This window comes from Guillardia theta, assembly GCF_000315625.1.
Source record: "Guillardia theta CCMP2712 unplaced genomic scaffold GUITHscaffold_91, whole genome shotgun sequence".
NCBI classification, from domain to species: Eukaryota; class Cryptophyceae; order Pyrenomonadales; family Geminigeraceae; genus Guillardia; species Guillardia theta.
Window position 1 is genome coordinate 80,466 of NW_005434583.1, and position 23,921 is coordinate 104,386.

The following is a 23,921-nucleotide window of genomic DNA, read 5'->3' on the forward strand; positions in this document are numbered from 1 at the left end:
GTGAAGACGAGGAGAGTCTCGATGCTGTTGAGCGCAAGGATCAGAATCAATTTCGCATGGAACACGGTCGACGGAGGAAAAGTCATTGACGAGTGGTGAGGAGAGGAGGAGAAAGTTTGAAGTTCAGATTCATCTTAAATGTCAAAGTCTTCACCGATCCCTCCTGCTCCTGCTCCTGCTCCTGCTCCTGCTCCTGCTCCTGCTCCTGCTCCTGCTCCTGCTCCTGCTCCTGCTCCTGCTCCTGCTCCTGCTCCTGCTCCTGCTCCTGCTCCTGCTCCTGCTCCTGCTCCTGCTCCTGCTCCTGCTCCTGCTCCTGCTCCTGCTCCTGCTCCTGCTCCTGCTCCTGCTCCTGCTCGATATCATCCTCGGTCCTTCAAGAACGTTTTCAAAACTCATTGTATTCGATTCAACCACTCTAGTTTTCCGCTGGTTCCGTGGGGGATAGCTTGTACTCCCATCATTCACAGGGTATATCGAGTCTTCATTCATATATCCACACGAAAATAATCCGCATACATCCCCGACACCATATCATCTTTGGCAAAATATCATCTTTGATACAATATCAACCTTCATTCACCTCACTTGTTCATCTCACTTGTTCACATTCGATCATCTCCACCAATGTTTTCTTCTCTGATTGCTCGACTATGAAAACCATTCGTCCGCCAGCTCGCCAGCTGATCTGCAAGTTTTGTTCGCCAATCCTCCTTGATCCCCTACATCAACTTCAGATTCCCTTCCCTCCTCGCCTCCCCCCGCCACTTCTCCTTCCATCCTCGTCGTCCTCCCCTCTCGCTTCTCTCCACTGTCTCCTCCTCCTCAAACCCCTCCATCACCGCCCCGCTCCATCTTCGTCCTCCTTTGCAAACCTTCTTTTCCATTCTTGTCAAAATCTTTCTGAGCCGCTTCTTCTTCAGTGGCTTTGAGATTTTTGCTTCTACATCCTCCGCGTCCTTTGTAAGAGAAGTCTCAATTGTCATCATGAAAATTATCACGATATCATCATCATTTCCGTCATCATCATCACCATCATCTCCATCACCATCACTATCACCACCACCATAATCGCATCACCTTTCGTCTCTTGTACTGCTCCACAACACCTCCATGTACCTTGCACAGCTCGCGTCTTCATAGAGTGTCAGCTGCTGCCACGTCAAGGTTCACAAGGGAAATCCTCTCACAGTGCCATCGTTGCAAACACATTGCTCGGCAGGTTGAACCTGGAGGAAGGAAGAAGCAGCAGAAAGTCAGCGCAGGGAGGCAGTTGGCGTATGCAATAAAGAGTCAAGGTCAAGTCAGAACAGGTTCGACCTCAGCTGTAGGGCAAACCAGCTCTTTCTCCCAGCCTTTTTGTGTTTTCTCAGCTTCTCCGTCCCAAAGTAGGAGACCTGGTAATGTTCAGATTCTATCTCCTCCCTCCTCCCTCCTCCCTCCCTCCCTCCTCCTCCTCCCTCCTCTTTCTCCCCCCCCCTCCTCGCTCTTCCTGCACCCGTCTCCTAATGCTCGCACACCTCTCCTGTCCGAGGGTCATTCCCGCATATTATGCCGTCAGTCCCGTTGCTGTACCTCAAAACCTGCAAGCCCAACGTCAGGCGTCTTCCTCCTTCCTCCCGTCGCTTCCCATTCTGTTTACCTTAGAAAATCCTCCTTTCTCCCTTCCTCCTCCCTCAATAAACCCCCACTCCCCTTTTCCTTTTGCCCCTTTCCCAGTCTCTCTCACTCCTGCTGCTGCTGCTGCTCGTCCTCGTCCTCGTCCTCTTCTTCTTCCTCCTCCTCCTCATCACCTCACCTTGAATTTCAAGTTCTGCGGCCTCATGAACAGGTTTCGGAAGACGCAAAAACCGGAAGGAGCGAAAGGATTCAATACCTGAAGAGGGAAACGTCAACAGCTGACAAGAGGGGGAGAGAATAGATGGGAGGAAGAGTAGGAGTAGGAGTAGGAGTAGGAGTAGGAGGAAGAGCATTATGATGACGACGACGACGACGACGACGACGACGACGATGATGATGATGATGATGATGATGATGATGATGATGATGATGATGATGATGATGATGATGATGATGATGATGATGATGACGATGAGGAGGAGGGAGCAGGGTGAGGAGAGGATGTAGATGACAAGGGGAGGTCACACAGCATTCAGCAAGCCATCTTCTCTCAACACATTCTTCACGAAGTCTCCTGTGCCCCTCGCTCAGCGACCCTGCGAGGAGACCCTTCGCTCTCACCCGCGTCGTTGTGCGGCCAGAGCATGGTAACACCCTTACCTGCTCACAAGGATGTTCAGATGAGATTGATTGAGGAAGACTGGACGGGATGGGATATAACGAGAGGAGGAGGGGAGGGGGAGAGAGAGGAGAGAGGAGAGAGAAGAGAGGAGAGAGGAGAGAGAAGAGAGAAGGGAGGAGAGAAGAAAGAGAGGAGAGGAGAGGGAGGGAGAAGAGGAGGGGAGGTTAGAGGAAGGGAGTGCAGGGATGGGGTGAGAGCAGGTATATTAGGACCAGGTAGAGGAAGTACGATGTCAAAGACTGAGAACTTCTCATCCCGGATGTCTTGCTCTTGCACGATGTGGATGGCTTCAGATGGAGAGATGGAGATGTCCGCGGGATCCTTCAGGTTGAAATCTCCCTCGTCCCCATCCCCAGGGCTGGTCGTGTACTTGACCAGATCTCCCACTGCAAGTGTATTGCCCAACTTCTCGATCTACAAGAAGGGAGGACAGTTAGGGTAGGCGGAGACAGGAGGGAAGGGGACGAGAAAGAGAACAAGCAGGTAGGTGGTGGGTGGCAGGAGGGGGAGAAAGACAGGAAGTAGAGGAGCTCGAAGGGGAAGGAGGTGAAAATAGGTAGAAGGAGAGGACGAGAAAAAGGAGGAAGACTGTTTGCAATATCTCACACGGTAGGATGCCAGTCTGTTCCACACGTGACTCCAGTAAGCGCACATGAACAGCGTCCTGAGGAGGAATGAGGCAGAGAGGACCACGATAAATAGCAGCAGGAGCATGAGCAGGAGAGCAGGAGAGCAGGAGAGCAGGAGAGCAGGAGCAGGAGGAGGAGCAGGAGGAGGAGCAGGAGGAGGAGCAGGAGGAGGAGCAGGAGGAGGAGCAGGAGGAGGAGCAGGAGGAGGAGGAGGAGGAGGAGGAGCAGCAGCAGCAGCAGCAGGAACAGGAGGAGGAGCAGGAGTAAGATTAAGAGAAGAAGGAGGAGGTGCAGAATCAGGATCACTCCTCAAGGAGCAGGAGCAGTAGGAGCAGTAGGAGTAGGAGCAGGAGCAGGAGGCAGGAGGCAGGAGGCAGGAGGAGCAGGAGGAGCAGGAGCAGGAGGCAGGAGCAGAAGGAGCAGGAGCAGGAGCAGGAGGGGCAGGTGCTCTCTGACCTGTGCGGGAGAGATCGACAGGTTTGAGAATCTGGAGATCCTCGAAGAAGATTCTATTTGCACAGAAAATCAGAAAAACTTTGCCTGTCCGCTTGTCGATTCTGGTATATTCCATCCTCTCTACGTTCCTCCTTCCCCTTTGACTCTGCTCGCCTCTGGAAACCTAATACCGTCACCTCCAACTCATCCTGCTTCATCTGCTCCTGCTTCCCTCTCCCTTCATCCTTCCCTCTCCTCCCTTCTCTCTTGTGCTCCTCCTTTCTTCCTTACCTGCAAAGCAACTCTTTCGTCATGACAACTTCTCGGCAGCAGCCTCAGCGCGTCGCTTCGACGAGATTGCATGAAAGCCTTCCACAATGTCAGACGCTCTCCCCTCCTCTCCCTCCCCTGTCTCCTGCTCCCCCTTTCTGTCTTCTCTCTTATTTACCCCTCCCCTCTCCCTCAGGTCTTCCCATTCACCTTCTTGGCCTCTCTCTCGCTCTCTGACCGAACGCAGTTGGGATTCATCATCGCCTGCGTCAGGCATCAGTTCTCCTTTCCATTTGCCTCTCCAAACATCTCCTCCTCCCCTTCCTCCACTCCCTCTTCCATTCCCCTCCTCGTCCTCGTCCTCGTCCTCGTCCTCGTCCTCGTCCTCGTCCTCGTCCTCCTACTTCTCTTTCTTCTCCAAGTGCTCTCCCGCCATCTTGCAAGTACCTTGATCACTTGGCTCCATCTCCCACTTAGTAGCAGCTTCCCGACCTTCACAGCTTTGAGTCCGTCCAGTCATTCACATCCTCCTCCTCCTCCTCCTCCTCCTTGTCGTCGTCCTGCTCCCCCATCTCCACTTCTACCTCGATCGGTGGCAACCCGCTTCCTCCTCCGTCGCCGAACCTCTGTCCTTCACGTCAACCCTCGTTCCTCAACCTGCATGTTTGGACCTGATGGCCGAAGTAGTTCACGAAGCCAGAGGACGCGAGGCTCCTGCCATGGCTCAGGAGCAGGAGGATGTGTCGATAAAACTCACATCACAGACGTCCTGATCCTCTCGGGGCTCTCAGTCACATGGCGCAGCAGGATGGTGAAACAATTCCCTGAGTGGCTCCCTATCTTGACTGCATTGCTGCCAGCCCTGTCAGGCTTCCATCTCCTCCTCTTTTTGCTTTACTCCCCTAACCCCCTCCTCTCCCCGTGTCCTTCCTTCTCCCTCTCATTCTTTTCCCCTCCTTTCATCGATTCTCTCTCCTTCCCCCTTCTCCTCTGTTCTGTCCTGACTGCTACTTCCATACCCCACCTCCCGCTGCTCTTATTCTTCGAGCCGGGGAGAGGCTTTACCTTTCATATCTCAAATTTCCCAGTCTTATCCCAGCTATCCGGGAAGAATTGTTCAGACTTAGAAGTCGCCGTGGGGAGATATTCTCGAAGGATAACAGCTTCAAAGCAAGTCAAACATGTTCAAAAATTACATGCTTGCACTCGGTGATCCATTACACGAAACAACTAGCATAAAACCATGGAATGACGGAGCATGACATGGCAGAAAGAACAACAAGACAGCGTAACATCAAAACTCCCTTGACATACATCAATACATCACTGCAGGCGACCTGCTCTGTAATCGCGGCCTTATCCTTGACTCCTGCGCCAAATCATAAGAGTTGCCAGAAGCAGAAGTGGCAAGGGAAAGGAACCGGCGTAGGTGATGCTGGAGGAAGGGATGCGGAGGATGAAGCTCAGTTCTCTAATGATGCTCAGGGTATCCCAGCCGCACTTGGTCAAGGTACAAGATAGAACTTGAGCTTGTGGAGCTGTGCTCCTCCTCGTCATGTAGATTCTGACCTGCCCGTTTTCCTCCTTCACAACGCATTTGACATGAGATTTCTTCCAGCTGTAAGACGACATCGTCTTCCTCATCCTCTCCCCTTCCTCGAGGCTCTCTGTCTGCAAGCAACACACTTGGACTCGCTTTGCTGATCGTAGGATCTGCTCTGCCGTAGCTGACCACGCTTCCCTTCTCGGCCATGCTGCCTGAAGCTTGCGAGACGCGGCCTCGGGCAAAGCTTGCTCCATGTGGAACAGAAAATCGTCGAATGAGTCCAGTAGCGGCCATGGCTGCTCTGGTAGGCTCTGATCTGCCAGCAGAAGTCCATCAGACAAAAGGAGAATAGGTGGAAGCAGACAGGGAAGGACGGGGAAAGGAGGGAGGGAGGGAGGGGAGGGAGGGGAGGGAGGGAGGGAGGGAGGGAGGGAGGGAGAGGAAGTCCAGCGGAGACTCACCGTCAAACAGCCGTACGGTTGACCCGTCTGCCCTCCTCTCGTTCACCCTGAAGTCGGTCCACCTCCACTTGAAGATACCTCCTATCCCCCCATCCTCCGGCAGCACGAATTGCGTGATGCCCAGGTCTGCATCCTCGTACCTGTGCTGGAGGGCTGGGGGCTCCCATCGTCTCGCTCGAGTGGCTGTTCCCGGAGAGTCGCCAGAGGTCTCGATCAGGGTGGTCAAGAGCCAAGAGCTCGCGAGGAAGAAGCCTAGCGTGCTCATTTACTGGAAGCCCATGAGGCTATGCAGGAGCAAGGGAGTGCTATGCTATGCTGGGCGGGAAAGTTCGAGCATTCTCCTCGGGTTCTCCTGCTCTCCTGCTCAACATCTCCTCCTGGGCAACAGATGCGTCCACTCGTCAGTGGATCCCTACTACTAGTGTCCTGACTCATCACTCAGCAATGCTCGGCGCCGCCGGGCCCGTCCCGGCTCTCCGGGTCACGGTCCGGGATCGGACCAGCAGTACGACTGAGGGCCGGTCGTGTGAAATCTAGTGGCCTGACATGTGACAAGAGGGCCCCGAGCAGTCACTAGTAGCCTGTGTGATTACTGATGTCAACCTTGCGGTGTCATCTTATTCCGGCGACGATCCGTTACAGAATTCAATGATATAAGACAATTTTTCGGTCAAGAATGAATAGAGTCGATTGACGATTAAACCCTCGTCTTTCGGCAGCAGCAGCAGCAGCCGCTCCTGTTGATGTACTCGCCAAGCACCTGCCCCTCCAACGCGCTTTCCCTTAAGGTTCCCACACAGCAACCGTTCCATCCCAGCTTGACGTGACCAACTGAGGAAGGAACGGGTGCCAGGAGCACTCACGGACGAGTTCGCGATGACCGGGAAGGATGGCAACACGGTTGCCACTGGACGTCAAGTCAGCACCTTTCAAGCACACAAGTCCCTCACCTTTCAACGTCCCAGATGAACGTGGAGCCATCTGATGAGCCGCTGTAGACGAACCTCTGCCCCGTGCCCTCCTCGGACGAGAAGCCGCATCGAATCAGCGTCGTCTTCACCTCATGGCCTGTGAAGCAGCAGACAAGCGGGTAGCGGGAGCAGCCGCTGCTGCCACCGTACTTCCTGAGATCCCAGAGCAACATGTTGCCTTCCTTGCCGTTTGAGAGCAGCCAGTTCCCGTCTCCCTTTGAATTGATACAGGTGATCCCACTAAGGTGCCCTTGGAGGCAAGCGACTGGCACAGGCTTGTCTCTCTCAGAGCATCCGCCATTGACCCTCCTGTCCCAGATGCGAATGAAGTTGTCATCAGCTGCTGAGGCTATCAAGTTGTCAGACTGTGCATCGACGAAGCATGTTGAGTTGACATCCTCAACGTGGGCTCGAATGTGTAGCAATTTCTTCTTAGTCTCGATGTCCTGATAGACAATGTATCCATGATTCACCGCTGCAAGTAAGTGACTTGTTACATGATTGAAGTGCACTTGAAAGATTCCTGCGTGGAAACCCAAATCCAGACACATCTCTTCATGAGAGCTGTCGGCCAGTTTGCACAGCTGGACATTGTGGGTCCACGAAGAGTATGCACAAAACCTTTCATCCCGGGAAATGTCCATGTCCAGAACACTCCAACCGAGCGATCGGCAAACAATAGATTTCTGTAACCTCTTTCCCAGCCCATCATATACCAGTATCTTTCCGCATTGCGATGCGGTTAACAAAACACCTCCCTTACAGCCGATTTTGCAGCAATAAATTCTGTGAGTGTGCCTTTCGATCTAAAAGTAGAATCAAGTCAGCACATACAAGATCGCTGGTTTCAAAACATCGACCCACCTCTCTCCGCGATCTCAAACATATAGTAGCCAGTTGAGCATTGATCCTTTCCGCCTTTCCCCAACAACTTGAAACTCCATGCCTCACACAACATCCTGTTGCGTTGGTTCGCAACCAAGCAGGATAGTCTTGCAGGGTGACTTCTGGGTGCGATTGCTCCGGACTCGAGTCAGATAGCTTTAGCGATCCTAGCTCGTTGCTTCCTTCATGTTGGAACATTCTTGGCTCACGGTGAGGATTGGTGGTATCATTGATACCATCTAAATCAGCGACATATCCGAAGGAGTCAAGAACGAGGTTCTTGTTTTTCACTGCGTTACAAGTCCCTTGTGAACATGCATTCACAACCCTCCGTTCTAGCTTCCGTTTGCATGATAGCGTCTGCCCACATTCACGGTTCCGGAGCATGTGAACGATTGAGACGTAATTTTGTGACACAGCATCGCATGACAACGAATCCTCACCAGTGTTATCGCAATCCTCTGAAGCACCTGGTGCAGATTCGCTCCAATCGGTGCAATCAAACCTGCAATCATTGTTGCTTTCTGATTCATCATCCTCTTGAAGAAATGCATGTCTGCATCGGCCTTCAACGCAACCAACTGCACAGAAACGAATGAGGAATTTAGGAAGAGGTCTTAAATAGATACCTGCTAGTGTAGACAAGTTCATAATGATCAATTCATCAGCAGTTCCATACGCCACATCTTCGTTTCCACGAAATTGATTCGGGACTGCAAAACCTGTCTGTCTTGCAGCAACCAACATCCTTCCGTCCTTGTTCGGACACCTCGAGCAGCAAGACTTCGGCCCCTCCACCAAATAGCGATCCACCGACATCAAGTTTTGAGGCAACAACCTCAAGAAATCCGGAATTGTAGTGAATTGATTCCTTTCCAGAGAAAGCCTCTGTAGGTTCTGAAGTTCTGTAATGTCATATGGGAGGCAACCAAGTCTGTTCCCACAAAGATGCAAATTCTGAAGCCTTGCCAACCTACCAATTCCAGGGGGGAGTTCGTCCAACAAATTGTCACTGAGGTTCAGCATGACGAGGCTGTAAATATCACACAGCTCTTGAGGAATCCTGAGAACAAATATTAGAACAGATGCGCGAACCCCATGCTATAATACCGCACTAAATAATTCTTCGACAGATCAAGGTGCACAAGAATTGGATCCCCATTCATCGGTGCGATCGATATTGACGTGATTTCCCTTCGGCTCGCATCCAGGGTCAGTCCATTGATTCTATCTTCCGAGATGACTTGTAGTTCAACGTGCTTTCTCTCAGGGAACATGACTTTCTCCTGAAAAGCAGACGAGGCAATGCCCATGCCTCAGCACGGTGGAAGCTCAGGATCGGATACTCCAAAAGAGTGGAGTCACACGAAATCGAGAAGAGAAAGCCTTAGCCGATAGTCTGCTTGGCAGTAAGTGATGAGCCGCGTTAGAAAGGTATCCAGTATTGTGTGTTATCACGGTGAGATCCTTTCTACATCACCAACACTACCACACCAGTAGCGTTCAATGGGAAAAACTGCATCATATCATACAACAACAAAAACACACAAACCAATATCGCACAGCATGGCATTGGTGGAATGGACAAACAAGACACGCTGCCAGGATACCGCAGCCACTCCTCCATCTCAATAACGCACATCCAACATTTCAAACAATGCACCCTCCCTCCTCCGCCCACACTCATATCCATCTATATATCTGCATCTTTCTCACCTGTACAATTGGCGCGTCTACCAGCCTCCTCCTCCTCCTCCTCCTCCTCTCCCTTCCACGCCGCCGTCAGGCGTCCACGACCATTGCCACCAGCGTCCACGGTTCTCTGTTCCAGGTACAAAATAAAATATTGTATATGTTAATAACAATTTATCACAACTAATCTCTAAAAGGAAAAATCCAATTTCATACAAAGCATGCATCAACTTTACCAATTCCGTACAGGTTTACAACTCAAGGATAGAATATAATGCATTTATAGTCAAATCAGGTAGAAACATTTTTGATAATGTTTTTTAAAAAGGCAAGTGCTTTACATGGGGAGATAGGGCTACTAGACGCTTTTCTGCTTGGCTTTTCCGCCCACCTCAAGGGGTAGGTAAATAACGGGTAGGGTTGGTAGATGAGGGGTAGCGTACGTAGGTAGATAGGGGTACAAGGTTTATAAGTAGGGGTAGTCGAAACGACTACAATCCCTTGGTACCTATATTTGGAGGTGATCTCTCCTCCGCAGGGGCGGGGTAGGTCGTGGTGTCTTATTTGGGGGTGGGGTAGCAGGATAAAGTGTAAAACCGGGCGGTGCTAGTGGAAAAACTCATTTTTAAAAGTTGCCATGGAGTAGGGGTGTCGGCCCATGTCAGGCTGTTTCACTCTGTTGCAGAAGGGGGTGGAAGAGACAGATGTGAGGGGCAGTCACACAATAATACCTACCCTACCCCATCGATACCATTTTAAAGGCCTTAGCAACCCCCCCCCCCCCTTTTGTTCCTGAACCCGCATCCCCGCACGTGTCCAACAGTTCCCCCCCCCCCGCCCCCCGGCAGATTTGCCTCCATTGGCCTCTCGGCAATCTTCGTTGCGAGACCCCCACGCACAGCTCGCACAAAAAAAAAAGGCGTCTTAAAATGTTTTAATGAAAATATTACTGCACGGTGCATGGAACCCGAGCACATCCACAAAAATGAATTCTAAAGCTTCTGTACGGGGAAAACATTAGTTATCTTTCTGTCAAAAAGGAAATTTTTAAAAAAACAACTCCCGGTGGGTCATGCGACCCAAGCCAGCTGTTGTAAAATGTGTAGTAAGGGATGTAACCTCTTGATAAAATCAGTCGGTTTAATTCGCCGGAGTCCAACTACTCAATCGATTCGAGTCATATTGAACTGAATCGAATACATTCAGCGCTCAAGATTTAATCCAATTTGAATCATGTCAAAGATTTGTGGATCGGAAGTTTTCACTCGGAGAGTTCTGGTTTTCGCAAGCGGGCAAGGGAGGAGGAGGAGGGGGAGGAGGAGGCACACCAGCAGCAGCAGCAGCAGCAGCAGCAAGGAGGTGTTATAGAGGTGCTTTCAGTAAGAGGAGCTTAAGGCGGAGCTATTTCGACATGATCATGACGCGGTGGGATGTGTTTTCTACTGTCCACTTTTCCTGGGAAGTTCTGGTGGGTAGGTGGGGATAGAGGCATGTTGCTCCTATCATTTGTGTCTTGTGTGACCTGGTTGTGCATCATTCGCATGTTATTCATTGATGGATATGCTTGATCACCTTCGTTGTGTCGATCCCTTCCTGAAACCCTTGTTGTCTTGGGCTAAAGGGTGATATCAGCTTACAATGTTTCAAAGGCATCAACCTGCTTTGTTTGTCTGAGCCCTGACTTGACATACAGCTCGGGATCGGCGTTGCTACCCTTCATATTTCTGCAAGGATATCTCTGCCAGGCAATGGTGAGCTGCATGCCCGACGCGTCCCTGGCACGGAATAGCTGGCGGGGGCTGTTGAGGCACCCTCCTCCTCTGCCCTTCGATGTCCACAAGGCTGCACAGGTGCCGTGGACGATCGATCGAGTTGGAGACTTATCAGGGCTGCAGGCAACTTCTGCGAGACTGGAGGAGAGAGAGATATGCCTCGATCGGACCAACATTCAGCGGGTCTCTCTAAAAGCAGGAGAGCTCCTGGAAACCTTCATCCCTCTGAAGCAAGCTATCATGGAGAGATACAGGCAAGCTTCACAAGAGGGAAGAAGATGCCTTGTCGGGCTGGCAGGCCCTCCCGCTGCAGGTTTCGCCTGTCTCCTTGCTAGTCTGTTCGAGCTTGCTGATGTAATCCGGGCCCCAAGGAAAAAGCACCTTTGCTCAGCTGCTGAAAATCATTTGCGAGACTTCCATCCCATGCAGGAATGCAGAGATGTCTGTAAAGGTCTCCTCTCCCTCCCTCCCTACCTACCTACCTACCTACCTACCTACCTACCTACCTACCTACCTGCCTGCCTGCCTGCCTACCTGCCTGCCTGCCTGCCTACCTACCTCCCCCCGCTCTCTCCCTCCCTCCCTCCTAGATCATGTGATGTTGGAGCAGGCAGCGGTTTTGAGCATGGACGGGTATCACATGTACAACGCGCAGATCGCCTCGGAGTTTCAACCTTCAAGTATGGTTTAAGTTTATCGTGCTCTGTCAGCTCGCGTCTACCATCCACAAGAATTTTGAGCCTCTGACACTTTACCAACTCCAGTGAAAGGCCTTCCCTCCACCTTCGCTGCTCGAGATCTGAAGAGAGACCTGGCTGCATTGCGGGAGGTGATTCTCTCCCCTCCTCTTCACAGCATCCCTGACATGTCTACAGTTCAATGACGTCCTCTGCCCCGAGTACGATCGCACTCTCCATGAACCTGTTCAAGATGCAATCTCCATCACCAAGGAGTTCCCGTGAGACAAGGCCTGGCCTCAGCTGCCATGGTGCATGACGGTCTGGTACATGCTCAGGATCGTCATTGTAGAGGGCAACTATCTGTTCCTCGATGAGGTCCGTGCTCGCCTCTGCGCTCCCTCTCGTGCCTGAAGCATGAGCGTCTAGGGCGACTGGAGCGACCTGAAGGGGATGTTTGACCTCAAGCTGTTCATCAGCTGCTCGGCGGACGCCAGCTGCAGCCGCGTGACGAAGAGGAAGGTAGTGGATAGACTTGTAAGTGATCCCCTCGTTCACTCTCATCCCTCAGACCCGAAATGGAGCGAGCGCGGCAGAGATAGAGGGCGCCGTTCCCTACGTGCGTCAGATGGCGGAGATAGCTGAGAGGACGGCGGGGAACGCAGATGCGAGGATCACATTCACTGTGAGTAGTTGCTGCTCATGAGTCCGCAGTGAAAAGCTGAGGGTCAAGTCGTAGGACGGGGAGACGTCTGAGAGCCTTTCGTACCTGCTGAAGGATGTGCAAGTCCACCAAGAGGAGCGGGAACCTTATCTGTTGGCTGTCGGCTTGAACCCCGCGTTCCAGAAGACTCTCGTGTTCGATGATATCAAGTTTGGAGACGTCAACAGGTTTCTACCTCCGTCTGTGCCCTTTCTGTCTGCTCATAGACTGCAAAAGGGCGCAGAAGGCGTATCGTACGGTCGGAGGGAAAGGGCAGCACGTAGCGATAGCAGCGAACAGGATCGATGTCGGGTCCGTGCGCGTTGCTCATTTCCTTGGTATCATTGCAGTGTGTTGGGTATAGGACCTTGACTGACTGTTGTCTTTCCTTCTGAAGGGGACGAGCAAGAACAAGGTAGATTCATCCACCAGCACCTGAAGGATCGGAGCATAGATCAGCTGGTGCAGTGGTGGGGAGAAATCTTTTCCAGCTTGTCAAACCTCAGCTTGTTTCCGCAGGGTCCCGTCATCGACCAGGACGTGCACAACCTTACTGGACATGAAGACAGGGAAGATGACCGAGCTTATTGAACCTTCGGATCAGGTGAGCAGCTGACGTGAGTTTCAAGGAGGATCGCAAGGAGGGAGGGAGGTGGAGAAGAGTCCCAACAGAGGGAGGGATGAGCGGACGTAGGAAGAGGGAGAGACGACATACAGGAGGGACGAAGGAGGAGCGGAGGAGCGGAGGAGGTACCAATCGACCCACAGATATCACCGGAGGATGTGAAGTCCATGATCGACAAGATCGTCCCTGCTGCGCAGGGCTGCAGAGGCAAGCGGGCCAGTTAGTCTTCGTTGACTTCTCAGCTTACACATTGCAGGCGTCGCCCTGTGCGGCACGTTCCCTCCTGGTGTGACAGAGGAGGTGTATGCAAGTGAGTGGACGTGGCGAGGGAGGAGGGGAGCTGATGGGTTGTCCTACCAGCGCTCGCCCGAAGTCTGCCGCAGGACTGCAAGCTTGTTCTTGACGGGTGCGAGGAGGCAGGGCATGCCTGCATAGTCTCTCAGCCGCCCATGGCAGGTGGAAGGGGGTCAACGCAACGCTCCAGACGCGGCGGGTGGACGTGCTCAAGATCAACTCGGACGAGCTACTGTGGCTGATGGGAGGTGGCCCTGCGGTCTACCTCTTGTTCTCACAGTCCGTTGAAGCCTCCTGGTGGTGCAGGAAAGGACTTGGATGCCGCTGCAAAGGACTGTCTAGAACGGTTGGGCCCCTGCTCGCTCCTCCCGTTCCTCCATGACAGATTCTGGCAGATATCTCTCCCCTCGCGCTGTCCTCGCCATAACAAGCGGCAGCTGTACGTCCTCTGTCATCCTTCAACAGTCAAGATGCAAATGCTGACTCGCCTCCACTTTCTCCGCCTTCCTCTCTGCCCCCCTTCTTCCCTTCCAATCCCTCCCTTCTCTGACTGCCTCCCGCTGTCCCTGCAGCAAGCGCCTTCTTGTACCGCAAGGAAGCAGTAGAGGGCCGAGGGGAGCAGCAGAGCGCAGCAGTGGTCGTGACTGAGTTCACAATCCCTCAGCTGGAGGCTGTAAACCCTATTGGGGCAGGAGACACTTGTACCGCAGGTCCCTCCTTGCCTCATCCTTGAGCTTGCACTCTCTGACTGCCACCTCCCCTCTCTCAGGCTTGCTGCACGGGATCGTACACGACTACCCCGTCGAGGAAGCCTTCGCCTACGCTCTGGCCTGTGCAAGGTTCGTCCTCCTGCGCTGCTGGTGCTGGTGCTGACTGCTGAGCAGTGCGAGTTGCCTTCACTTGGAGGGAGCGAACTTTGACCTGCGAGGTATCAGCACCGGGAGGGGAGAGGGAGGAGAACCAAGTGACTCGTTCGTGCAGAGACTCTACAGCTCTATGATAAGATCACGTACGAGGTTGTAAGAAAGATCTGATCGACGGTCAGTAGGCTAATGCCAGTAATCATGAGCACACGAGCTGCACCGTACGGTCCGCGCTGCCGCAGTGCTTTCCGGGCCCGGACCCGGGGCCGCAGTGCTGCCAGTCACTGAAGGCACTGCCCCCGAGTACTGGCCCTACTAGGCTACTGAGAGGCTTCCAGAGCTGCTACCAGAGAGGCTACGGGCAGTCACGGATCGGACGGTGGGCTCACGGTAAAGCGACCGTACGGTCCGATCGACCGTACTGTGACGGCGGCTGCTAGCTGTGCTGCAGTGTGCTGCTAGTAATAAGTCAGAAAGGGCAAGGGTGGGGAATAGAGGACCGTATAATGGCGGATGGGGCGCAGCTCGAAGAAGGGGAGGAGATGCTGCAAGGAGAGGGAGACTCGCTCCTTGGAGGGGAGGGAGAGGAGGCCCAACGGCCGCAGATGGCGGCAGGTAACCATGAAGGATACAGGAAGAAGAGGTTGGAAGTGAAGACCGATTTGGCACAGAGCGCGGGAAGCAGAGGCAACGCCGGGGCCGCACACCGCCACCCTCACGAGATCACGGGAGGATCGGAGGAGCTGCAACGGATAGAGAGAGGAGATGAAGGCTGGGGATGCGATCCTAGTGACCAGGACCTCACAGGGGAGGGGGGGGCTCTGACCCCGAGCTCGAGGGATAGGTATGCCAGAATGGTGAAGTTGGCGCTGAACCTGTCTCTGGTCCTCAACGTCCTGCTGATGCTCTCGAAGGTCTTTGCATACTGGAAGTCCAACTCGAAGTCCGTGCTTGCTACTCTGGCAGACTCCTTCGTCGACCTGCTGTCTCAGCTAGTGATCGCCATCGCCGAATGGAGCATGGCCAGGTACGATCCCCGCTACCCGGTGGGCAAGACGAGGCTCGAGACCATCGGTGTCATAATCTCCGCCGCCATCATGTCGGCAGCGTCCATCGAAGTGATGCAGTCATCTGTGATGGAGCTGTTGAGCTCCGAGCACGAGATCTCTCTGGACATCTACACGTACGTCATCCTTGGCTCGACCATTGTTCTCAAGATCTTCCTCTTCTTCTACTGCTACCAGCTGCGTGAGGTCTCTGGTTCCGCGCTTGCAGTCGCGGAAGATCACTTCAACGACATCATTTCCAACTCGGGGGCAATCATGACGGCTGCTCTTGCCAGCGAGCGCGCAGACCTGTGGTGGATGGACCCTGTGGGAGGAGGGTTGATCGCTGTGTACATAGTGTTCCGGTGGATTATCCTGGCGAAGAACCACATCGACAAGCTGGTTGGCATCTGTGCGGACCCTGAGTTCATCGAGCACGTCAAGCAGGTCGCCGATACCCACCATAGCCTCCTGCAGACTGACGCCATCCGCGTGTACTACTTCGGCCAAAGACACATCGTGGAGCTGGAGGTGCGAGCGTGTGCCGTGTACCGAGGCTGCGCCGATGGCACGCAGTGTGACTGAGTTGTAGGTGATCCTTCCTGCCACCATGACGGTGCGAGAGAGTCACGACATCGCGCTCGAGCTGCAGCATCGCATCGAAGCGCTGGATGAAGTTGAGCGGTGTGAGGGAGCAGTCCCGATGACGTGGCTGACTTGCTTCCCAGGTGCTTCGTTCATGTGGACTATCAGTCACGGCAGGACGAGCTGCCGGAGCACAAGACCGAACGGGAGCTGATCCTCGGTGCGGGTGAGATGCTGCCAGGGCGAAGCAGCTGGTGTTGACGGAGGTTGCAGGTCAGAACAGCGATGTGAGCGAAGTGAGCAAGTAGACCATGCCATGACCGCATATCGAGCAAGCTCCTTTTACCAGTTGATTCATTTCCCTGTCTTAGTTTCTCGTGTTGTCCTCCTCGTCCCGTTGAGCATTTTTTCCCCGGACTGCTTCTTGTTTCCACTCCAACCTCCCCGCTGCTCCCTCGTCCTCCTCCTCTCAGTCTTGTTTTGTTGGCAAGGAGTACAAGAGCGGAAAGGCTCCTCAGCTGGAGTTTGGCTGGCCGTACCGCCTGTAGGAGAAGTCAGTGGCAAATTCTGTCTTCCATGATTTCATACTTCCTGGACAAGTCGACCAGCAGCTCCCTCGTCCCTCCCTCGTCCTCTCGCGCGAGCTTCACCGTCACCTGAGCATGGAGGTCAACCCCGCGCCTGCCCCAGCACGGAAGAGAAATTCCTTGGTGCCCTCTGGGCCCCTCAGGCACTCGAACGCGTCTTCGATGTCCATCCCATCCATCGGCATGTCGTCGATCTAAATGGACAGCGTGATGAAGGGCAGGAGGAGCAGGAGCAGGAGCAGGAGCAGGAGCAGCAGTAGGAGTAGGAGTAGGAGTAGGAGACTCATCACCTGAAGCAGGATGTCGCCCATACTGATCTGGTTTGAGTGTGCCGCAGGACTTCCCGGGATCACTTTGAGAACGTACATGTGAGCAGGGCGATTGTTGACCTTCTCCTGTTTGCCGAGGAGGATCCCGACGCCAACAAAGGACTTGCTGGCGATGGGGGAGGAGGTCTCAGAGATCTGGCGCGACGTGTAGGTGGCGGAGCGGAAAGTGCAGGCAGAGTGCTTAGCCGCGAAGTCTTGGTGCAGCTTTCTCAGCTCGTTGTATTCCCTGAGGAGCAGCTGCAGCTCCTCTTGAGCTTTGCTGAGGTCAGAGACGAGGATTTCATTCTGGTTCCGCAGCCGACTGGCGATCATGGCAGACTCCTCGCTCTCCACCCTGATCCTGAGAACGTCCTGCTGCAGCTTGGCCCTGTCAGCAGTGAGCAGGGATATCTTCTCGGTCCATGCCTCTCGCTCTCTCCGGAGCTGATCCGCCTCCTCACTCGTCCGCTCATACTTGGCACGTTCCTGATCATACTTATCCTTCCACTTCACTGCAGTGCCCTCATTCTGCACCTTCTCCTTGATGTGATAATTCGCCCGCTCCTTCCACATCGTTCTCTCTTCCTTCAACGACGCAATCTCTGCCTCCAGCGCCTGCACTATCTCCTGCGCTTGGAACAGCCCGTTCTGTGACTGGTCGAACGTGCGCAGCTTCTCCTGCAGGAAGGACATCTCACTCTCCAGCCTCTCGTTCTCCTTCTGCAGCCGAACATGCGCCTCCTGGTCGACTGCCACCTGCTCCAGGTAGCTCTCGAGCTCTTGCACATTGCGTCGCAGCAGCATGTTCTCTTCCAGCAGGGACTTGCTCTCCACCCGCGCTCGCGCAAAGTCTTCTCGATCGATGTTCATGCCACTCAACGCTACCTCCAGGTCCCTCATCCTCTCCAGCGCAAGCTCGAGCTCTGAGATAAGAGAAGACTTCTCCGTCTTGAGGATCGAGATCTCCTGGATTGCGTACTCCATCTCCGTCAGCTGACCCTCCATCTTTGTCGCCTTCTCCCTCTTCTGCACTGCCTGCATCATCCCCTTCACCGATCAAACCCGGCGACAAGCTTGTCCTCACCTCCAACATCCATCGGATGTGCTCCTCCCGCACAAGTCTGAGAGCTCGATCCATCGCCTCCATGCCGCTGGGCTCATAGACGGTCTGCTGTTCTCTGCTACTAGAATGATGGAGAGCGTCGGCACCTGTCATGGTCAGGGAGGATGACATTCGTGATAGAGATACCTTCGCTGGGCCGCCAGGTGCTCATTTGCGGGGTTGGTCCGTCATTCATGCTGAAATAGGACGTCAGAAGGTTTTCCTCTTCATGCCACACTATCGAAATTCCTGTAAATCTCGCTGACTCTTGTAGTTAGTCATGACCTGACTGACTGACTGACTGACTGACTGACTGACTGACTGACTGACTGACTGACTGACTGACTGACTGACTGACTGACTGACTGACTGACTGACTGACTGACTGACTGACTGACTGACTGACTGACTGACTGACTGACTGACTGACTGACTGACTGACTGACTGACTGACTTCGCCACTTGTCATCCTCGGTCCCCCTTCGCTCCATCGCAAATGAGATTCAATCTGTATCCTGAAACATTGGTACACATGATCTAAACTTTTGAAGTTTTATCGGAATATTTCAAAATATTTTCCCAAAACATCCGACAAATTTTACACAGCTCCACAGGTTGGTCCATCAAGTCAAAAGACAAGTTGACATGCCGTTGAAAAATAACGACCGCAACTGAGACCGTTTTAAGCCGCACTGCACGCGGCACTGCACTGCACTGCACTGCACTGCAGAGTCCGACACAACTGGGGGGCCCCGGGGGCCGGGCTTGGAAGCTCCGACCGTCCGGTCGTCCACCGGGAGCCGCGACCGCTGCCCGGCGGGTCACCAGGACTCGCCGGCGGCGGGCCAGGCCGGCGCGCCTGAGCCTGACGGCAACACTGGGAACCGAAATCGGCGTTGAACAAATGGATCGCATGCTCAGGCGGCAATGCAGCATCCTAGTATACAGTCTATCTCTAATGTGCTCCTTAATCCTTGTTTCGTGTGCATTAAACTCGGTCTTGAGCAAAAACTATCTTGTTGCAGCTGAGGTCGATATGATATCTGCATTACTTTGGCATGGTACAAGTCTAACAAACTTGTGCTCCGTCATGAACTCAGAGTCTCAAGGGGAGCGACAGAATGTTTATATCTTTAGGTTGTGCAAGCTGTTGAAGAGCAGGAGCAAGAAGAGCTGTAAACCACATGAGTGTCGAACGCGGTGAGTGTGAACTGAGCGGGAGGGGAGAGGGACAGGAAATCTGTGAAGGAGGAAAGACTGGGGTGAGGGTAGGCGGAGGGATGGGGGATGGTTAGAGTGACCGGACTTTGAGGAGGGTCGAGGGAGGCGGGGGAACAGAAAGAGGGAGGGAGGGATGGAGGGAAGGAGGGAAAGGGAGTGAAGCAAGGGAAACGGAGGAAGAGGGAGGGAGGGAAAGGGAGGGGAGGGAGGGAAACGGAGGAAGAGGGAGGGAGGGAAAGGGAGGGGAGTCAGGGAGGGAGGGATCATGACCAGCACGAAGACAACGGCAAGAAACTTCCAGTAGGACAGTGCTCTTCCGCTCATGCTCGACGCGAGCCCGAAGGGTGGCGAGAGACCGTGCTCCTTGATCAACTTGGCGACTGGTGGAGGTCAGCTGGAGGGAGGAGGGGACAAGAGATTCTCACCGATCTGACCCGAGATCAGGGCAGGAGGCATGCCGGGCCCGGGTACCGTCAGCTGCAGAAGAGTGAGGACGAGCAGGGCAGGGAAATGAGAAGTCGAGAGGTTGAGGAGAAGCATGAAGTAGAAGTACAAGAACGAGAAGAATGAGGAGGAAGAGGTGGTGGTAGTGCAGGAGGAGGAGGAGGAGGAGGAGGAGGAGGAGGAGGAGGAGGAGGAGGATACTCTATCACCTGCCCAGCAAAGTAGAGGTTGTCCAGCTTGCGACATTTGACAGGGGGCTTGAAGACAGCCGTCTGCATCAGGATGTTTGCTAGCCCGTAAGCGTTTCCTTTGTAGGATCTGCAGAAATTGTTGGTGAGCAAAGAAATCGACATGAAGAAACTGGGGAAAGGAGGTGGGAATGATGGAAGGAGAAGGGGGAGGGGGGGAGAGAACATAGGAGGAGAGGAGTGGGCGAGGTAGTATGGGTTATTCGAGAGGGGGGAGGGGGGGCAATGAAATGAAGAGAGCACGACAGGAAAAGGTCACCTGTAGTCGTTTTCAAAATCGCGCATTGCGTATGATCTCTTGATGACTACTGCACTTTGTATCTCCTGCAGAAAATCAGCTCCTGCTCCTGCTCCTGCTCCTGCTCCTGCTCCCAAATATACCTGTCCTGTGTGTCGTTCCAGCCTCTCCATCACAATCTTGTAATACTTTTCCCTTAACTCGTCACTGTCTTTGAGCCCAGCAGCGAGGGGGATGAGAATGAAAACGTTCTCATGACCCTGAGGGAAGAGATAGAGTCATCTCAAAAAGGGGAGGGAAGGAGGGCGGGGAGGGGAAGATGGAGGTGGGGCAACTAGGAGGAAGGAGGGAGGAGGAGAAGATAGGAGAACGAGGAGGAGGAGGAGGAGGAGGAGGAGGAGGAGGCAGCGGCAGCGGCGGTGGCGGAGGAGGAGGCGAAGACGGAGGCGGAGGAGAAGAGGAGGAGGAGAAGGGCAGGAGGAGTAGGAGGGCAGGAGGAGGAGGAGGAGGAGGAGGGCAGGAAGAGGGAGGACCGCAGGAGGAGGAGGAGGAGGAGGAGGAGGAGGAGGAGGAGGAGGAACGTTCCTGAGGAGCAACTGAGGGATCCGACACACTGGAAACGCACACGTAGAACAACGGCCTTGAAGGCCAACTAAGGGAAAGTCAGTTCAGACACTTCCGGGCATGCCTTGGGGGCCCGACCTCGGGGCATCGTAGATCTCCTTAGCATGCTGCTCCAGATCCTCGTCGAAGAACAAGTTGTGATGACTTTGACAAGGTGTCAAGAGCTGGGCAGTCTCGGGCCGCAAACTTTACCGCAGGTTGGAGAGGCGCTTCGAGATCCCAAGGTAGAAGACGAGGCTAGAAGGCGACATGACGAACCGACTCCACTGCTCCTCCGACAGGTTTCGATACCTGCCATGCGCGCATGAGCGGTTCAGCCCAGCTGTCAGGGCCGCTGACCTGGCGTCAAGGAGGTGTTGCTCCATGTGATGGTAGTCCCCAGCAGCGACGACGAAGTCCGCCTCGAAGAAGCCGGCAGCAGTCTGCACTCCCGTCGCTCTCTCCCCCTCCACACAGATCTTCTGTGCCTCGTACTCGTCGCCGCACTTGATCTTCACATGGAACTCTTGAGCCAGTCGCTTCATGGCCTGCGGGACCTGATACAGCCCGCCCTTGGGGTACCACGTGCCCAGCTGGATCGCTGCGTAGTTCATCATGGAGTACATGGCTGGGACGTTCTTGGGGGACCCGCCGAGGAAAAGGACAGGCCATTCCATGATGGAGACGAGGTCCGGGTGCTTGAAGTACGACCGCACATGCGATGCCTGCGACTTGAACATCTGCAGCCTGAGCGACTCTCGGAGCATCCGTATGTCGAAGAACTCCCACAGGTGGAGGCTCGGGCGGCGGACGTAGTCACTCATGGCCACTCGATACTTGTACTCGGCCTGCTGCATGAAGGATCGGAACTTCGCCCCTGCCCCTGCCTCTTTCTTCTCGAACATGTCCTGAAGATCGCCAGCCCTGTCAGGGATGTCCAGCGGCCGGCCGTTGCTCATGAACAGCCGGTAAGGAGGGTCGAGCCGCTGCAGCTCGAGGTATTGGGAGGTTTGCCGACCAAAGTAGGAGAACCAATCGTCGAACACATCTGGAGAAAGAGGGAGAGGGAGAGGGAGAGGGAGAGGGAGAGGGAGAGGGAGAGGGAGAGGGAGAGGGAGAGGGAGAGGGAGAGGGAGAGGGAGAGGGAGAGGGAGAGGGAGAGGGAGAGGGAGAGGGAGAGGGAGAGGGAAAAACCAGAGGAGGTGAGCTACAGCAAGTGCAAATTGCATGGAGTGCTTCAATGGCAGCACCTGGCATCCAGTACCAGCTCGGGCCCATGTCAAAGGTGTATCCTCCCTCCTATCATCTCAGGGTTCACACGACAACTAACAACCTCGTTTGTGAACTAACTCACCTTCCACGCTCGACACCTACCACCCACATCAGGCAGCCTCTCCAAAACAGTGACATCAAAGCCGTCCTGACAAGAATGTTATCTTCGTTGTCCTTGTCCTCCTCTTTCATCTCCTCGTAATGTACTCGCCCTCGCTCTCCTTGTCCTTGTCCTCACTCTAATCCCCCTTCTTATTCATACATCCTCTTTTTCCCCCTCCTCCTCCTTTTCCACCTCCTCCTTCTCCTCCTCATGCCTTCTTCGTCATCACCATCTCGTTCCAACCTCACCTTTGCCAGACAGCAAGCGGCAGACAAACCAGCGAATCCAGCACCTATAACCACCACCTTCTTCGTGGGCCCAACAGGAATGGACACGAACTCTGAAGGATCGTGCATAGAGCTGACCCCCTCCATCGACTTCATCAGCATTCGAGACTCAACACATTCTCCCTCGAAGATCTCCCTGCATGCAGTAAGAGACAGGCGTCACGCACATTCACTTTCTCCTCGCCGTCTCATCCATTACATCCATCTTCCCTTCCTTCTCCTCCCCTTCCCCCCAGTCTGCTTAAAAACTAGTAGCAGTAGCATTAGTAACTCTAAACCCCTATACTGAATTATTGGCCCTCTCGCTTTTCCCTCGTTCGTCTCCCCGTCCATTCTATTGGTTGGTCTCCCCTCTATGAGCTAGCTTCCACTCCCAGTCTTCTGCTATCAAGAGGATACACATCAAGAGCATAGATCACCACCGTAAAGCTTCCAACAGTTTCTACACAGGAAAGAAAGAGAAGAGCGGGGAGGAAGAGCGTGGACGAGAAGGATCACGAGGATGAGGAGGGGAGTTGGAGGGCGAGGACGAGGAGAAGGAGGACGACAAAGATGAGGATAAGGGTCAAGAGGAGAGCGTATCCTCGTCCGGCATCTAGCGCATGCCCATTTCCCTCCTCCCCTCCTTCGCTTCGCTCAGCACAAACAAATCAGCATGACTGTGTCCTGGAATCGTCCCCCTCATCCCCCCTCATCCCCCACAACAACAAGGATTGAGCGGGGATGCGGCCATTGAGGTGTGACATGGCGACTTGGAGGTCAGCTTTGGTGGTGGGGCTGCTAGTCGGCGCATGCTGGGGGAGGGAGGGAGAAGGAGGGAAGGAGGGAGCAGGGAGGAAGGGAACGAGCTTGCAGAACACGCCCAGGTACCTCAACAGGTACCTCAAGGCCAAGCAGGGCATCGACGAGGAGGAGGCAGCAATTCAGCGTCGTTTGCACGAAGAGCTTTTCAGGGAGGACCAGCACCTGCGAGGCATCGCCCATGTCCTCGATGAGAACCCTGCCAAGACTAGAGGAGTTCGCCTGCCCTCGGCGGCAGAGAAGCATCCAGAAGTCCTGGAGAAGAAGAAGAAGATCGCAAGGGTCAAGATTGCTTTGGGTGATGTGACTGCTGTGTTGGGTCCTGCAGCTGATGGAGATGACTTGACAGCAAGGAAGGCGCACCTTGAGCACATGAGGAAGAAGAAGGCGATTCAGTCCATGCAGAGCGACGATGCGAGCGACTCGCAGCCCGCAGCCAAACCAGCCCACCGAGTGTTACCACCTCATTTCGACATCAGGACAGTGAGGAGGTTTGATCCCGGACAGTCTCTCTCCTTCGCCCGCGTACTGCTCGAGCATCCTGCGCCTGCTATGCTGACGTGCGAGCAGGAGCTCTTCGAAACCTTTGCGCTCTCCTACGCCGACACGTCGCTCATCACGGGATATGTCGGAAGGGACATTGTTCAATTGGGACATTACTATGTGAGAAAAGCCTCCGTTGTTGTATCCCCGCATGCTTGTGATGGAGGAGAACCTTTCCACCTCTAGTTCATCTGTCACATTCCTCTTTGAGCGCTGAACGAACTCTCCTCTCACCCTCCCTCTTAACCCTCCTCCTCCTCCTCCTCCACCAGCAGGAGGAGGTGCTGCGGCGGAGGCGGTGCTGCTGTAGTGTCGTCCTTGTTGTAGGTTGCCGACGACGACGGAAGTGGTGGTGGCCGTGGAGGAGTCGGAGTAGGCGAAGGAGTCGATGAAGATGAGCTTCTGCTGAGG

The 23,921-nt window shown here is 54.1% G+C and overlaps 8 protein-coding genes across 8 annotated transcripts in view; 4 read left to right on the top strand and 4 right to left on the bottom strand.

The window, feature by feature from the left end:
* The window catches only part of GUITHDRAFT_144721 (hypothetical protein), a gene marked incomplete at both ends in the record, with an annotated part of 5,617 nt that extends 5,518 nt beyond the window's left edge, over nt 1-99 (top strand). Inside the window, one exon of the mRNA XM_005824670.1 lies at nt 39-99. Within this exon, the coding sequence (XP_005824727.1) occupies nt 39-99 (61 nt within the window). The remainder of the gene's footprint in view (nt 1-38) is intronic.
* Nucleotides 100-6,423: 6,324 nt separating this feature from the next.
* On the bottom strand, nt 6,424-7,417 carry GUITHDRAFT_77819 (hypothetical protein; the record flags this gene model as incomplete). Its single annotated transcript, XM_005824671.1, has 2 exons — nt 6,424-6,547; nt 6,591-7,417. Coding segments are annotated over 2 exons (951 nt in total), but the record flags the coding sequence as incomplete, so codon positions are not given.
* Nucleotides 7,418-8,327: 910 nt separating this feature from the next.
* Nucleotides 8,328-8,558, bottom strand: GUITHDRAFT_51568 (hypothetical protein; the record flags this gene model as incomplete). The annotated part of the gene is made up of 1 exon (XM_005824672.1): nt 8,328-8,558. A coding segment is annotated over one exon (231 nt), but the record flags the coding sequence as incomplete, so codon positions are not given.
* Nucleotides 8,559-10,936: 2,378 nt separating this feature from the next.
* GUITHDRAFT_116057 (hypothetical protein) lies at nt 10,937-14,293 on the top strand (the record flags this gene model as incomplete). The annotated part of the gene is made up of 21 exons (XM_005824673.1): nt 10,937-11,038; nt 11,084-11,143; nt 11,571-11,640; nt 11,725-11,789; nt 11,836-11,918; nt 11,976-12,015; nt 12,067-12,159; nt 12,209-12,322; nt 12,377-12,528; nt 12,578-12,678; nt 12,738-12,810; nt 12,860-12,944; nt 13,109-13,184; nt 13,222-13,275; nt 13,326-13,371; nt 13,540-13,605; nt 13,655-13,698; nt 13,832-13,969; nt 14,029-14,098; nt 14,144-14,187; nt 14,241-14,293. The coding sequence occupies 21 exons, from the start codon at nt 10,937-10,939 to the stop codon at nt 14,291-14,293; spliced, it is 1,629 nt and encodes a 542-aa protein (XP_005824730.1).
* An 848-nt stretch (nt 14,294-15,141) lies between these two features.
* GUITHDRAFT_77758 (hypothetical protein) lies at nt 15,142-16,014 on the top strand (the record flags this gene model as incomplete). The annotated part of the gene is made up of 3 exons (XM_005824674.1): nt 15,142-15,699; nt 15,761-15,852; nt 15,897-16,014. 3 exons carry the CDS (start codon nt 15,142-15,144, stop codon nt 16,012-16,014), a joined length of 768 nt encoding a protein of 255 aa, XP_005824731.1.
* Nucleotides 16,015-16,267: 253 nt separating this feature from the next.
* Nucleotides 16,268-17,946, bottom strand: GUITHDRAFT_116059 (hypothetical protein; the record flags this gene model as incomplete). Its single annotated transcript, XM_005824675.1, has 5 exons — nt 16,268-16,295; nt 16,410-16,534; nt 16,631-17,683; nt 17,733-17,857; nt 17,898-17,946. The coding sequence occupies 5 exons, from the start codon at nt 17,944-17,946 to the stop codon at nt 16,268-16,270; spliced, it is 1,380 nt and encodes a 459-aa protein (XP_005824732.1).
* Nucleotides 17,947-18,875: 929 nt separating this feature from the next.
* GUITHDRAFT_116060 (hypothetical protein) lies at nt 18,876-22,268 on the bottom strand (the record flags this gene model as incomplete). Its single annotated transcript, XM_005824676.1, has 13 exons — nt 18,876-18,923; nt 19,242-19,351; nt 19,397-19,448; nt 19,625-19,733; nt 19,923-19,987; nt 20,045-20,096; nt 20,527-20,553; nt 20,604-20,669; nt 20,718-20,816; nt 20,865-21,552; nt 21,755-21,803; nt 21,859-21,924; nt 22,128-22,268. 13 exons carry the CDS (start codon nt 22,266-22,268, stop codon nt 18,876-18,878), a joined length of 1,572 nt encoding a protein of 523 aa, XP_005824733.1.
* A 642-nt stretch (nt 22,269-22,910) lies between these two features.
* The window catches only part of GUITHDRAFT_165382 (hypothetical protein), a gene marked incomplete at its 5' end in the record, with an annotated part of 4,368 nt that continues 3,357 nt past the window's right edge, over nt 22,911-23,921 (top strand). The window contains 3 exons of the mRNA XM_005824677.1: nt 22,911-23,450; nt 23,538-23,630; nt 23,838-23,882. Coding sequence (XP_005824734.1) covers nt 22,911-23,450; nt 23,538-23,630; nt 23,838-23,882 — 678 coding nt within the window. The remainder of the gene's footprint in view (nt 23,451-23,537; nt 23,631-23,837; nt 23,883-23,921) is intronic.